The sequence below is a fragment of the Clytia hemisphaerica genome, unplaced genomic scaffold (assembly GCF_902728285.1).
Source record: "Clytia hemisphaerica strain Z4C2 unplaced genomic scaffold, Clytia hemisphaerica genome assembly, whole genome shotgun sequence".
NCBI classification, from domain to species: Eukaryota; Metazoa; Cnidaria; class Hydrozoa; order Leptothecata; family Clytiidae; genus Clytia; species Clytia hemisphaerica.
This window is the reverse complement of record NW_027104045.1, coordinates 199,857-216,134: the sequence shown is the minus strand read 5'-3', so window position 1 is coordinate 216,134 and position 16,278 is coordinate 199,857. Positions and strand designations below refer to the sequence as shown.

The 16,278-nt window shown below is 34.9% G+C and overlaps 1 protein-coding gene across 1 annotated transcript; it reads right to left on the bottom strand.

The window, feature by feature from the left end:
• Positions 1–5,536: 5,536 nt before the first annotated feature.
• Positions 5,537–16,117, bottom strand: LOC136811847 (uncharacterized). The gene is made up of 5 exons (XM_067068476.1): positions 15,912–16,117; positions 14,387–14,605; positions 13,466–13,949; positions 6,146–6,301; positions 5,537–5,933 (listed from the first exon to the last, which is right to left on the bottom strand). Exons 2-5 carry the CDS (start codon positions 14,419–14,421, stop codon positions 5,793–5,795), a joined length of 816 nt encoding a protein of 271 aa, XP_066924577.1. The 5' UTR covers positions 14,422–14,605; positions 15,912–16,117; the 3' UTR covers positions 5,537–5,792.
• Positions 16,118–16,278: the final 161 nt, after the last annotated feature.

Below are 16,278 nucleotides of genomic sequence, written 5' to 3'. Positions count from 1 at the left end.
ACTTTGATTCTGGAAAAGTTTCAAAGTGATTCTCATTTTAATTAGTTCACCAAAGTGAAATAAATCGGGTTCATAACACTGATATAGGAGTTAGATTTGATATGCCAGGCATCATAGTGTAAAGTAGCATTTATTTCACTTGTTTTAAGCTCGCGACGAGGACTACGTGCTCTCCGCGTTTAGTGTCGTCACTATACAATACAGTACCTTATCGGGGAAAACTTCGTCGGGGAAAATATTCGTCACTTGTCCAAAATTTCGTCACTTTTCCCCGACGAAGTTTTCCCCGATAAGGTAATTGTGTCTCGCGTGCACAGAACTAGTAGTATTTCGACAACCCTAAGCATTCCTACTTCAAGATATATTTATTTTGAAGAGATAGAAGCGCATTCTGTATCGAGATAGATGAGATCTTCTAAAATAAAGTTTCAAGGTGATAGTCATCTTTTCTTGATGAAGAGATGTTAAGAACATGAATCTTTATAACCTCGATTATAAGTAACTGAAATATAAACTTTATAACCTCGATATTCTAGATTCTATTCTAAATACTTTTTCTTCTTGGTTGAGATTGAGTTTTCATAACATATACTTCGTGGCAATTTTATGGAATATTTAAAAACAAAATGTAAAGTTCAAATGTGCAGCGTCATCATGGGTTCCCATGTACGAACAGTTATTGGAAGCTCTTTATAGAATTTTACTTTACATTAGTCAGCCAGGATGGGTATTTGCCAAGAGTTCAACCTTAAAGAGCAAAATTTAATCAAAAATAAGAAAAAATTCGATCGTCATCGACTAATTATGCAAACTTTGAAGCTGGTTGGAGATTTTTTGTGTCTATTTCAATTATAACTTCCGGACTAACCGGGAGGGAATCTAAAATCCTAAGATTTTCTATATTAAAAAAATTCCCCCTCTTGATTTCCTGGAGTTTTTGTCATCAAATACATGGGGCGGATATTAGGGTTTCCTTGATTTTTCTGGAAAAAGGAAAAAAGATAAACGACTAGTCCAAGTCTAACGACAAATTAATAAGAGGATTCAAATTGCCTTGTCCTAAACTTACACAAGTATACGGAGAGTCCCATAAATAACCCTCTTAATAATTAATAATAGTTTATAATCTACTATTGATCTTTACGTGGCACCTTCTAAAGGTTTTCATCTTTATCAGAGAATGTGATAAATTGGTATAGACACACCTTATATCTAGCATTCAATTGGTTCACCAAGCTCATTCGGTTGATTCTTAAGAACCCTTACATATGTATTTTTTTATTTTCCTGGGGGGGGGAGTTCTCTGTAAATAGCGGACATCTGAACCCCTTAAAGCATTCTACAAACGTTATCAACGGGTGACAACGGGTGACAACGGGTAACAAGACTCAAATTGGACTTAGATATTTTTGACTTTTTCGAAAGTTTTGTAAAAAGTGTGACAAGGGTAACAACGGGTGACAACGGGTGACAACGGGTAACAAGACTCAAATTTGGACTTAGAATATTTTTTGACTTTTTCGAAAGTTTTGTAAAAAGTGTGACAAGGGTAACAACGGGTGACAACAGGTGACAACGGGTGACAAGACTCAAAATTGGACTTAGAATATTTTTTGACTTTTTCGAAAGTTTTGTAAAAAGTGTGACAAGGGTAACAACGGGTGACAACAGGTGACAACGGGTGACAAGACTCAAAATTGGACTTAGAATATTTTTCAACTTTTCGAAAGTTTTGTAAAAAGTGGACAGGGTAACAACGGGTGACAACGGGTGACAACGGTAACAAGACTCAAATTGGACTTAATATTTTTTCAACTTTTTTGAAAGTTTTGTAAAAAGTGTGACAAGGGTAACAACGGGTGACAACGGGTGACAACGGGTAACAAGACTCAAATTTGGACTTAGAATATTTTTTGACTTTTTCGAAAGTTTTGTAAAAAGTGTGACAAGGGTAACAACGGGTGACAACGGGTGACAACGGGTAACAAGACTCAAATTAAATTTGGACTTAGAATATTTTTTGACTTTTTCGAAAGTTTTGTAAAAAGTGTGACAAGGGTAACAACGGGTAACAACGGGTGACAACGGGTAACAAGAAAGACATTTTTAAGATTTAAATTCAAACTTTTCATTTTCATTATTCTGTTCTGAACCAAAGTATTTGAGATTTTAAAGTAAGTCTCATTAGAAGCTATATTGACAAGTAATCATTAAAGGGTGACAGTTAATTTATTGCATTATAGGAACAGATAGTTTATAATGTAAAACAAAAGAAAGAAATAAGAGACATAATATATTTTGATGTGTGCTATTAGAATTGCATTTAAATTTTTAAATAAACAATTACATTTTAAAATTTAGTTCATATTAATAAAAAACCCTTTTTGATTACAATTAAATTCAATTTTTATAAGTTTCTTAAATGCTGCAGAATCTGCTCGTACTCTTATAGAATCACGAGTTCTCGATGGATGAAAGTCAAAAGTTTCATCTTTTATGATAGCTGCCCAGTTCTTCTCTCCATGCTTGTGTAATCCCTTTAAAAGTTCTTCATCTTCTTTTTGTGAAAATTTTACATTTCTGGAAGATCTTCTTGCTGTTTCCCGTATAGCAATCTCCTTTTTTACTTCAACACTTTGAGTTATCTTTCGTGTATTGTAGGCTTTTTCTTTCCCAGATCTGATTGGTGTAGATGATTCTGTCGAGCTGATGATTTCCATTTCTATGTCTGCCGAATTATTTAGATTTTGACTTGCAATAGCTTTGGATGAACACATTGATTGAACGCGTTGCATAATGCTGTTCACTTCTGTGCATTGAGATTCGATACTACTGGGCTCAAATGCTTCATCATCTGACTCAATTGGGATAGCCATATTGTTGCTTGTTGATTTTGAACAACATTGTACGCCGTCGACATCTAGACTAGCTTGTTTTGTAACCAATGGACTCTTTGATAATGCAGCTAAATCTTTAAATACCCCTGAAATCGCCACTTGGTGATCCTTGCGAGCCGTGCCTAGCATTTTCTCCATGCATTTCTGTCCCTGTGTAGCGACTATTCTCGATTGTTTCTTTTTGTAGTGTACCTTTGCAACATCAGAGCTATGCTTTTGGTCTTCTGATATTATTTCCTGTTCTGAACGAGATAATCTATCAGCACTTGTTGTTTCGACTATTTGTCTGTATCTTGTTGGATGGATATACTTTCCTATGGCTTGATGAACAAGTATTGTCATTGCTGTCGTTAGAGATTGATACTGATTTCCTGTCGTTGATACTAATAAGTAATCACAAGTCGGTTTCATGAGTGGTCGAATAAAGTCTATGTATGTATCTAATATAGTAAATACTTCTTCAGTTAAAATTAGTGTATCAAAGAGATATTTTTTCCTGTCGTTTTGAATTCTCTTTGGTCAATAAAACCATCAGTCTGTTTAGCTTTTTCGATCATTTGTAAAGTCAAATATTGAAATGTCATTGGTCTACTACATTTTACACGAAGAAATAAAAAGGTTGTAATAAAACGAGTGCAGAATGTAAGTTCTATCTTGTTTGGCAGAGGCTTTTGTACTTTGCATTTGTTGACAATCTCTTTAAAATTGAAGATATGATAAGGTATTACTGCTTCCATTTCCTCTAAGCTGGCCCAGCTATCACGACCGATAAGTGTTTCTAAGTTAAAGTTTCTTGTACCGTCAAGACGTTTCTTCTTTCTCAAATTTTCCCTTTGCTCTCCTCAAATAAACTTCTGTTATTGTAAAACACCTCAATTTGTTATCATTGACTCCAAATGATTTTCTATAATCCATTAAATCTGATATAGCTTTTACATAATTCAATGCTCCTGAAGAAGATAATTTCCATTCTTCCTCTAAAACAGTTAAAAATTTCAGTATAATTGTTGTTGACCCTAAACAGCAGTCGATCAGTTCATAAGATAAAGGTGTTTGGGATTCGTTATCCCCAGTGCTATTCATCAAAAATTTCAAAGCACGTTTGGCCGCTTGTTTGGCTTCTCTGTCGTTTTTACCTCCTCCACAAGTAGTAGTTAGCCATTTATAAAACGATTTACCGATCCCTTCATCGATTGAGTAGTAAGGTTTAGAGCTTGTAGAAGCTTTCTTTTGGATATTTGGCTGGTTAAGTTCTATTTCTTCCCTTTTAACTTCTGGCTGGTCATCAAAATAGTAATACCAAGGATGCTTGTTATCTATGTGTTTTCTCAAACCTCTCTTGCTTTCAAAGTCTGAATGTAAACACAATTAGCTGGGCAGGTAATTTACCTTTATCATTCTCCTTGAATGACAGTCTTCTTTTCCATTGGCTGATCCATTGACCGAGTGCCAGTCTACGAAGAGCACCCTCCGGCGGGCCATTATGGCCCTCCTTATAATATTCAATGTTCATAGTTTCTCTTTTATACCTTTCTAAAATAATATATATATTCTTTACGGGGGTCCTTTTGTTATTTTTGTTATTTTTTTGAATGCATTCTTTAAGAAACTTGATGTTTGATTGGTTATATTCTTACGAGGGGGTATTTGTATTTTGCCCGCCAAAATGCACACATAAGTGCTGTTAATTGTCCATTTCATTTTGTGAATAAGTTTATCTTTTGTTCTCTTTAAATATACAAATCATTCAGATTTAAAATAGAACATTATATTTTTAATGTTGTCTATTTGTTCATTTTTCATGAACAATCCATTTGAATCATTTTGTAACAAATTGATCATTAACTTATACTGTTTAAATAAGAACAAATATAGCTAACAACAAGATAAAATGTTCCTATAAAAAACTACATAAAATTCTCACTAATGAAACAACAGTTCATTCCTTCTATTTTCAAATGAACATATGAACTTTATTGTTCCCCTTCTCTCAAGGGATAATATGTTCCTTCCATACAAAGGACAAACAGTTCTCCGCGGTAAAGTGAAACTGTTCTTTTACGTATAAGAACACTTTTGATCCCGCAAAAAAAGAATAAAAAGGATCATTGTTAAAACTAGATCTGTTCAATTCAAATTAAACAATTCATTCTCTGCAACAAGAACAAGAAGGAATTAAATGGAATTCTCCAGGGCATGATTTCTCAAACTGTTCAATAAGGAACATAAAAGAGACTCAATTGGTGTTCCTTCATTGTACATCGCAATGCGATATTAACGAAATCAAAGTAAGAATCGTCCTGCATAGAAAATTCCCTAGGCACCAAGAAATGAATACAGATTCCCTAGATAACGACTTTATATATGATAGAAATCCTTTGTTGTAAACATTGTTACTTGTTGTGTAATATAGAATTCTATGATATGGAAGAGTATAAAAACATCTACATTAAGGTATCTGTTCTGGGACTTCCTCTCACACGCCAAATGAAATCACCATCACATTCAGAGTAAGAATATGAAATGTTGGTTTAACTGCAACATTGCTGGTAAGAATCACTCTCTTAGGTTTATGTTGATGTTCTCATTGCGATTTCTCTCTATAAAGGGGTCGGGAAGTATTTAGAAGCAGTATTCGGTAACGGTGTTGCTCTGAGGTTTTTGGATGACGAACCGTTTTATATAATCTTTGAACCTATTTTGACGTTACATTTATCGCCTCAAAACACTTTTTCAAAAGAGTACTCCGACGTTTGTAATTGCGATACCATCATCAAAAAGAAATATCCTTGAAATAATCAGTTCGCCAGCACCCTCATAAATCATTAGCGCTACTAAGTGTTACTTGGCGAATACAGCGGAAAGAGCTTCTTGTCGTATAGATCTTTAGATTCATCAACCAAACGTGAAGACAATATTCGTATACCAACCTTCGAATTCTCCATCACTGTAATCAGAGCGACCATAATAACCACCACCGCAGTGATCACCAGATTCGTTCAGATGACGTTCCAATTTCATCAAATAGAAAGACGTCTATGAAACATAAAAAGTCATCAGCACTTTTTCAAAAGTATTGCAACCGACCTTGGGCCGAATAAAAAAAATGTCTTGAGAATTTTTTTTGTGCTGTCGAAGGAAAAAAATATTTTTTCGAACTGATTATTTCAGACAAGTAAGCTCGAAAAAGGAGAACATTTTCAATAAAATACAAAAGTTTTGTAACAAAGTAAAAACACTCCAATTACCTGTTCATTGGGGTTCATTTCTTCACTTGCAGCGGATAAAGATCTTGCAATTTGTCGATCTTTCCCCTTGAGAGCAGCCATACCATTTGCAAGGGAACTTGTGCTGTATTGATGCTCTAATGACCAACCGTAGACATTGTCATGTTCACGTTCGACCTATGAAGATTAATGCATGGAGATCCGAAATAACTCAATTTAACTTAATTTAAGGGAAGAAACTTTCACGAGGCAAAAAAATCGCGAAATTTTGGGAATTTACTTTCGCGAAGAAGTAAAATACGATGACAAATCAAGTAATAGATTCAATTTATGATTCTTTAAAACGCGGCGCAAATCTTTAATTTTACCAGCCAGTGAAAGGTTGAGGATTCAAATTTAAGATTTAAATTATTTTATTTCTCTACCGCCGCTAGTGCTTTCCGTGTACGCTAATTAGGCTGCAAGCTCCGCACATAATAAATTTCCCCGCGTTTTGCTATCCCCTCAGCGGACAATAACAGAAGATAGCATCGTTTAGAATCATATCTAATCTTACCTCTAAGAATTACCTGTACTGGAGCCTATCTAAGGGGATGATCAAACCTCTCAAATAAGACCCAGTGGGTGAGTGAGGGTCGAAAGGGACGGATTTAGAACCTAGGGGAGCTAGACTGGAGTCGTTTATAATGCGTGTAATACTAATAATACCAATACTAATAATAATAATAATGATAATACGGGATTTAGTTTGTATAAACGACTGGAAGAATCCGGTGTTCCAGCCTTATAGATACAGGGGCTAGCTACGCAGAAACTTGCGTAGCGAGAAAACAATTTATCAAGCAACAACAAACTCTCAAAACGAAATCAACTCAAATGAAAAACTTTCAATACACAAATCCACACATATTTTTTTTCTCAAGAATTATTTTGAGCAGGAAAAAATTATAATTGCAATATTGACACTTTTCTTTTGTTTGGAGTTAGTGCACAAAGGTTTCTAGACGACTAAAATTGTTCCATTCATTACTTTTTGCTTTATTTCTACTATGTATAAATTAGTCGTCTAGCTTGCTAGACTAAGGGGAGCAGAAGCTAAACTTTTCTACAGACAGTGATGTGAGACTATGCAGTTATCATACACTTCGGATTATTTGACAATAACAACTCTCTACAATGCCAACTATAAATAAAACTAGGTCATAGTTTGCACTAACTGCCACAGCTCTCATAAAGGTCAAGTATTTAAAACAAAGCTTAACAAGCGATACTTTTATGGACCTACCTGGTTATCTAACTAATCAGTGAACATTGAAACAATGAAACACATAAGACATAACTGGTCAAAATACAAAAAAATAAAGAAAATGAAAGCATATCTATTGAGAGAAACTATTAGTGAAAAAGATTTTTGAAAACGAAATAAAAAAGCAATTAAGCGCTTTTCTTTATAAAAACCACTATCAGAAAAATGCACAGCTTAATAAATAAGGTTTCCAGAAAAGTCAAACCGTCGCACTCTACCGTGACACTTTCTTCTATTAGAAAAAATAATAATAAAAAAACAATTTGGCTAATAACATTGATATATGCTCATAAATAGTGATTCTTATAGATATAGATTAACCATTACCCTCCACCGTGACATTTTCATCGTAAAAATAATAATAGAAATAATAATAATAATAATATGGCTAAGAACATTGATGTATTCTTATTAAAAGTGGTTCTTATAGATAAAAATGCGATTTTTGGGCCAAAAAAATTTTTTTGTGAAAATCTGGTTGAGCCATCCTTTAACTAAGATTGTACCCTACTTCCATGCTAAAAATCAGAAAAAATTAATGATCTAATTTTTCACAAAGTCCAAAAAACCCGTTTTTAAGCCGTTTTTTGGCCCAAATTTGCCCAAAAATTTTTTTTTTCGAAAATCGGGCTCCGTCACATTCGAGGGTTTATGGTCATGCACCTTTGTGCCAAAAATCAGAAAAAACTAATGAGCAAATCTCGAGAAAAGCTGGTAACTAACACACTAACTACCGAACGAACGAACATGGGTTAATTTATAGGACCTCCACCCCACCGGGGTAGGTCCAACAAGACGACTTAAAGTCGAAAATTTCGCCAATTGTATGATGAGTTTTGAGATGAAATAAATGTCTTCGAATCTCCGAAAAAAGCTAAAAAAGAAATAGATATACCTTTTTTAATTCATTAATTCTAATAATCATAGAATCTTTCGTTAATCTTTTCTAAAGAAGTACAAGCAATGCATTGGAGAGACTGTCGATATCGAGTAAGTTACGGATTACGCATTTTGATTTTGACTGGTTGAAAAATTTTAGGTTGATAAATAAGAATTGAAACCTTAGCTTACAGTACAAGATTTGCAAAATCGCAACTAAAAGTTTCCTTATTTTAACAGAGTCTTATAAAGTAGACGCTTATAAGAAAAATAGATATGCTCATCTTCTTCGCCATCCATTGTTTATTTTGTAAGAACTAATTGTCGAAAGGTATATAACCCTCAATAAAGAGTTATTGATTTGATTCTTATAAAGAAGATGCTTATAAGAAAAATAGATATGCTCATCTTCTTCGCCATCCATTGTTTATTTTGTAAGAACTAATTGTCGAAAGGTATATAACCCTCAATAAAGAGTTATTGATTTGATTCTTATAAAGTAGATACTTATAAGAAAAATAAATATGCTCATCTTCTTCGCCATCCATTGTTTACTTTGTAAGAACTAACTACCGAAAGATATATTACCTTCAATAAAGAGTTATTGATTTGATTCTTATAAAGTAGATGCTTATAAGAAAAATAAATATGCTTATCTTCTTCGCCATCCATTGTTTACTTTGTAAGAACTAATTACCGAAAGATATTTGAAGATGAGAAATAGTTCTCGAAATATATCATGAGAAAAATACTTGTTGGTCACTTACATTTTACTAAAAATTGATGCCACAATGTTTGAACCTTATACATTGCTAAGAGACAAATTGCAACGAAATGGCTGTTGGAAATGGTTCCTGAAGTATCTCAAGATCTTACGTAAAGCAGAGAGCCACAGTCTTCCTATTAAATTCCTACAGAATTGTCTTAAAGCAAATATTATTCCACGGTTTTTAAAATTTCGTATTCCTGAAAATGGCTGCTTTGATGACCGATCAGTTCACGAATTTCAAATTAGACTTTTGAGAAAGGAATTGATCAAGGCTAACAAAGATCATACATCGACGCGTGAGTAAGTAGCTACAATTCGTTCAAATTTGAAACAAAATCTACCCCGTGAATGTATACCTTCGATTATTCTACACCTACGATACGTAATGCAAACAGAATGCCGAAATCTTAAATCCAAACATGGTAAAAAACTACAAAACCTTTCGCTTGAACAAGAATGCCCTCTTTTCAATGTGAAAAACACTGTCATTTGCTACAACGGAGAAGGACCCTCCAAAATTCGTCATGGAAACGCTTTCACTTGGACCAAAGAACGCAGTTCTCGAAAAAATGAATCAAAACGACGTGTTGACAGAGTTAGACAGCTTTATCGAATTCTGTAAGAATCGGGATGTCAGTGACGATTTGATCACGGATATAAACATAAAAACATTGAACTACATCAAAACTTGCAAAAAGCAAAAAAGTAGTCGGAACATACAGGCTACTAAAAAGTACTTGAAGGACAATCGGCTACTGGCTATTCCATTCGATAAGGGAATAGGTATCTGCATCATGAAAGTTGAACAGTATAACTCTAAATTAGATGCCATTATCAGCCTACCCCAATTCAAAAAGTGGGAACCACCACGAAAGAATGCAAAAAACCCAGTTTTGAAAGAAGAGGAAAGAGTGGTGAATTTCCTGAACGATCTGTTGGAAAATAAGAAAATCAACGCCGAACTACACAATAAACTGAGATCGACAGGTAGCCAACCACCAAGATTGTATGGTTTGGCTAAAGTACACAAGAACGATATTCCTTTGCGTCCAGTTTTATCGATGCCTGGTTCAGCATATTATAAGATTGCCAAAAAGACAGCGGATTGGCTTTCAGTGGTTCCAGAATGCAACATCAACACATCGTCTGAGAGCATTTCTTCTCGTCTCAGTGAAATCGATCTGCCCGATGGTCATAAAATCGTCAGCTTTGATATTGTATCTCTTTATACCAATGTTCCTGTTAATGAAGCCATCGATGATTGTACCGATATACTTTACTCAGGTAGATACGCGAAACCTCCTGTAGATAAGGAAACATTTAGAGAAATGCTTCAAATTGCAATTGTGACGTTTTGATGCTCACCCACGATGGCTATTACCAACAAACGAATGGGTTAGCAATGGGTAGCCCGCCCGCTCCGATGCTGGCTAACGGTTGGCTTAGCAAATATGACCCGACAATCAAGGGGGAAGCAGTCATCTATGAACGGTACGTTGATGATATCCTTATGGACATTGAGAAAAACAGTGCCCCCATAAAGCTCGAAAATATTAACTCTTTGAATGTTTCATTAAAATTTACGGTTGAACGTGAACACAATGGTAACATTCCATTCCTCGACATGTTGATCCACCGTGAAGGGTGCAAACTCTCATCCACTTGGTATACTAAAGCTACGGATACAGGCTTGATGATGAACTTTCTTGCCTTGTCGCCAATGAGATACAAAAGATCAGCCATCTCCGGTATGATTCATCATAAAAAGAAAAATTAATTTAATTGTTCTTAGATAGCTTTTTAATTTTTTCGTTTCGCTTTAATGATTTTGAATTTTTGATTTCTCTTACTTGTAGGCATTACGTTTTTGTTGATTGTGGAAAAGGTTTTTACGGAATGAATGTTTTTAACTTGTATGAATTTTACTGTTTTTTTAAACTGTTTTTATATTTTGTTTTAGAGGTAATATCTGAAAATGAGAAATAGTTCTCGAAATATATCATGAGAAAAATACTTGTTGGTCACTTAGATTCTACGAAAGATATATTACCTTCAATAAAGAGTTATTGATTTGATTCTTATAAAGTAGATGCTTATAAGAAAAATAAATATGCTCATCTTCTTCGCCATCCATTGTTTACTTTGTAAGAACTAATTACCGAAAGATGTATTACCTTCAATAAAGAGTTATTGATTTGATTCTTATAAAGTAGATGCTTATAAGAAAAATAAATATGCTCATCTTCTTCGCCATCCATTGTTTATTTTGTAAGAACTAATTACCGAAAGTTAATAGTTAAAGCAAGGAAAAGCGTCCGCCGCGCATGCTCAAAGGGAAAAGCTATGAAACTTTACCGGGAAGCCAACTTTACGGGATATCATTTCAGCCGGAACATACGATACTAACAAACACAAAAAAAACGCGCGCGCAAAAATTCGAGATGCGTGTCCAATATCCTAGCGTGAAGCAATGACTGTCATCCTTTCACTAACTGCCACCCGCTAGTACAAATGCTTGTAAAAACTAATTAATGCTAATTAAGGCTTTTTAATGATTTATAGCAAAAGTTTGGAAATGATTTGGAATAGTTAGAATGATTCTTCTCAGCATTTTCTTAGAGATATCAATGAATAAGCTAACATAAATGAAACATATTTTTTTTCTAAAAATGTGAATTACTTTTTACAAAGAATAAAATACGAATCTTAAAACATTCATTAGGAAAAGTGTCCAGGTAGAATCAATTACAGACAATTACAGATACTAAACCAGTCAAAAGACATGCAATTATATTTATTTCAACCAATTTGAAATATAAATGAAACATAGTAGAACCAAACAGCATAAGAAATGCTATGATAGGACGTAACGTGGTAATAGTATCAGTAACGAGGCAATATTGATGAGCAGGAAGCAGGTATTAACAGGAAATAGCGTACATTCAGGACTTTTTCCAACGGCATGATTAGGGATCTCATGGACAAAATTGTTTACATTAAAAAGATATGCCAGTTATCTTGCAGTTGTAACAGCAATATCGTGTAGAAGAATGGAAAATCATGACGTAACGTGGTAATAGTAGCAGTAACGAGGTAATATTACGTTGTCAAGGTAAACGAATCCTCATTCATAAAAAGCTTAAAGGGAAAATAAGAAACATGAAATTGGATGATATGGTGAGTGTACTGAAATTTCCTCAAAAATAGTTCACAAAAGTTTCTTTCAATCTTTGATAATAATTTCCCAAATATTGCCTGGTAAGTATCAACAAGAACACAGGTTAAACATTAAAAGATTAATAAAACCAAGTCTTATAAAAGTACACAAAGCAAAAAATATTTGTACTTACTGTCGAAGTACCATAACACAGGATCTTTAAGCATTCTTGTTGGGAGTGGAGTATGTTGAATGACGATTGTCGAATAAATTTAGTTACAGTGGAATTTCGTTGCCAATTCAACCACCAACAATAATCACTTTTGTCCATATTCAATCATTTCTACTATTATCATTTTAATCATTGTTCATTATTGGGGACAAACTGTTTGGGTCGAAAAATGAATCAATCTCCTGAATGTCTAAGACAGGAGACAGATTGTAATTTGACTGTCAGCAAATTCACTGATTGGTATATGTATATATCTTGTTTAATCCGAAAGTCAAAAGTAAATGCGTATAAGTATTTTGACTGCAGGAGGAGAGAGCTTGAATTTAAAAAAAACTTCCAGAAACTTCTCCATTCCATTTCCTGCATGTTGACCAATCGGGCAAAATTCTACAAGCGGAATAGAATCTACTGTCGAAAGCTGAGTAAAATGCCCGCAGCGCCTGCTATTATAAAGAAAAGGTTTTTAGGCTAGCAACTGCCGTCCTGGAAAAAAAACCGAACATTTACGGAAGAGACTAACTACGGGTAGGCTTGCGCGACAAAACAAAACAAAACGAAACAAAACGCGCAAAAATGCGAGATTCCAGTCCAATATTCCTTACGCCTGACTGCGCCTGAAGCTATAACTGCCTCCTCACTCGCTGCGGTCGTTGCGGTGGCAATGATATTTACAACCCTATGTCCTGAGCCGGTTCGCCGCCGATCACTGCCGAGATAACATTAAAGTTCAGGAGGGCTGGACAGCAATTGTTTAGTTGCTGTTCAGTGGAGCGTGGAAGGCGCTATTGGGTGTTAGGAGGGCGCTTAGTGGTTGCTATAAAGGTGTGGCCGGAGGAACTTTAGTACATACCTTTTGAACTACTTAAAGCACGTCAAAATTCGGTTAAAATCATACCCTTTTTAGTGCACTTGACCGACTGTTCCTTTACTTGCAATAATCAAATCAAATCTGCGAATCACAATAATGATTTAAAATAGAATGAAAAATATAATTTTACCTCTTTCAAAAGTGTTGAAAGCTTTTGAACCATTTTAGCATTTTGATCCAGATTTGGTGGCTCAGAAGGAGCTGTCCAAACCAAATTATAAATCAATGCTAGCCGATGTCCTTCTATTAGTGGAGTCACTTCATGTTCGCAATCTGCATAATGCGCTGCATACAGGATTGAGAATTCAGCATCATCACAACCAAAATCAACTGTATGTGTTTTACCACCGTGCCGAACAATCAGTTGATTCCCACTGAAAATTGAGGGCAATTGAACGATAAGTGTAGCAAACATCCCGTCCTGTTTCTCCGAATCTTTGTGTGGTTTGAAATGTCCTCCTACCTCGTACAATAGAAGTTTGTAGAGATCAGCTCTGATGTTGTTATTTCCACATCCGAGCTCTTGTTGTACTTTCAACACCAATGCTTTCAAGGCTGACTGGAATCTTGGATTTTTCAGAGTGATGCGTTTAGGATCAATTTCCCAACTTTTTCTAAAAAATAATATTCTGTAGTCAATAGCGGCATAAAGCGGAAAAATATTTTCCCATATCCATGTCATCTGTATGTACACTGGGAGCAATTATGTGTCAGTATAATTATAACGGTATCAAAATTTTTCTCTGAATTTTTGGTTTGACTATACCCTTTTCCACAAAAACCTTAAAAAACTCTTTTTTCCTGTTGAAAACAGCATGATTTTCATAGAGCAAAATAATATGATTTTCCATATCAGGTTACTTAACCAAATTAAGAATATAACTGTCCAAAATACTAATGCTTTATAAGTTAATACCAAAATCTGGGAATCTGGCACCTTGAAACAACACAAAACATAATACTCAGTTTTTTTTTAAATGCACTTCGTTTCTTTGCCAATTCAGATTTACATTAAAATTCTAATACTTATCAAGTGATCAAATAAACTAACCTGATATTTTCATCGACAACAGTTTTTTCACCCATCCAAAAGGAGCTTGTCGAGCAACTTCAATTATTCTTTTTGCTGAATCAGCACAAAGTGGCAGGCAAACAGGTCCAACTCCTCAATGTTGAGGCCAGGAAGTGGTGACTGTTTGAGAATGCCGTCTGTAGCAAAGCTACCTGGTTCGTCTTTGATTTCTGCCAGTAAATTGGTAAGTTCTTCGACCTGTAAGAAAACAAATCTAATATGAATAAACAGCATAACAGGTTAGAAATTAGGCCCTCCCTAACGAAGTGCCGGAAATGGTCCGCACATGTATTTTCACACACTGTAGATTTTTTAGGACAACAGGGAGAATACCTCCCTTGACATTTGAGTAGAAGTTTACCCCCTACCTGTTCTACCTACCTAGGTTGGGCGCCAGACCGGACCCCATGATCTTCTTTCCAGTTATTTCTATCCAATTAATAGCTGACTAGTCACTTATCTTGTATTTTATTCTAGTTGTAAACAGCGAGTTTCGAAAGGAGAACTACAAGACGCATTCGGCTTTCTCTTTTCATAAGTGATACCCAGAACATGATCTTGCCAAGACACTTTCAAAGCTGTGCGAAGTACACTAGTGTATGTTCCATCGATCATTTCTGTATTGATTTTGTGAGAGTGGGCCTGGGTCAAGGTATTTAAAGTTAAAATTTTATTTTCTCTCCTAATTGAGAGAAAATATCTGATTGGCTGGTTGGAAATTAGCACTTGGGATGCGGATGCAAGCAGATTCTACACCATTAGGAATTTCTGAGTTTCATTTATCAAGCTCGTGGTAAGAGCAATATCATCTTGCAAAGTCAAGATCAGTGACTTGGACTTCAGGTATTGGTCGACTCTCTTCCTCGATAGTGAAACCATTGTTATTTTCCATATCACTTATCGCATTACATACATAGTCTGGTATTATAATAAAGAGATAAGGTGCCAGTGTAACATCTTGTAACATGTTAAAATATTCTGTCCCACCATCTAGAGATACAACTTTGGCTGGTGTGTCTATGTAACGTCAGTTCAATCAGTTCAATAGACAGTGTACCGTACGCTGCCAGAATCTTTAGGATTTTACTACGATAGATGATATCAAATGATTTGCGAAAGTCAAAAAATAGGACAACCTGTGGGAAGATGTTTGGATTGTATGCCTTTATTGTAACTATAGATTAACCATCGAATATGGTTTATGATTCTTTCCATAATGATCTTCATGTCCGCCAGGGATCTTGCCATAATTTACGGATGAGTATTACAACACCTCCACTTGAAGCGTTCTGATTGTTTTCTAAGCAGATTGTGTGATCAGTTCACAATTTGGTAACTTCTGTGACGTATAACTTTTTGGGAGCCCAGACAATGAACAATTTTGTGGTGATACCGAGAATGTCTGTGTAGGATTCGGAAAATCAGTTGGTGACGATAAAGTCGAATTTTCTGTACATTTAGTGTAGCAATATGTAAAAAGAGACATATTTAAAATTCTACTTACAGGATATGGATTTTCACAATCTTCTTGATCAACTCCCTCAGTCTTTGAGTTGGTAGCACCATCGTTAACTGTATTCCCATTATTTTTCCATAGTTTGATATCTTTGCGACGTGCAAGTTTCTTTCGAGGACATTTACCACCTGTGCTTTTCCTGGCAGTTTGTTTGGTCCTTGCCATTTCTTTTTGGAATTTATTGTATTTGATCTTTTTCTATGAAAAATATACAATACAGAATACAGTTACAGCACGCTTTTTTGGGTATGATGTATAATATGTCTATCTATTGTGTTTTGTGGTGTTATTGCACACTAACATGGAAAAACTCAAAATTTTTAAAAGTATAAACTATCTGTCAAGAAACTTGACA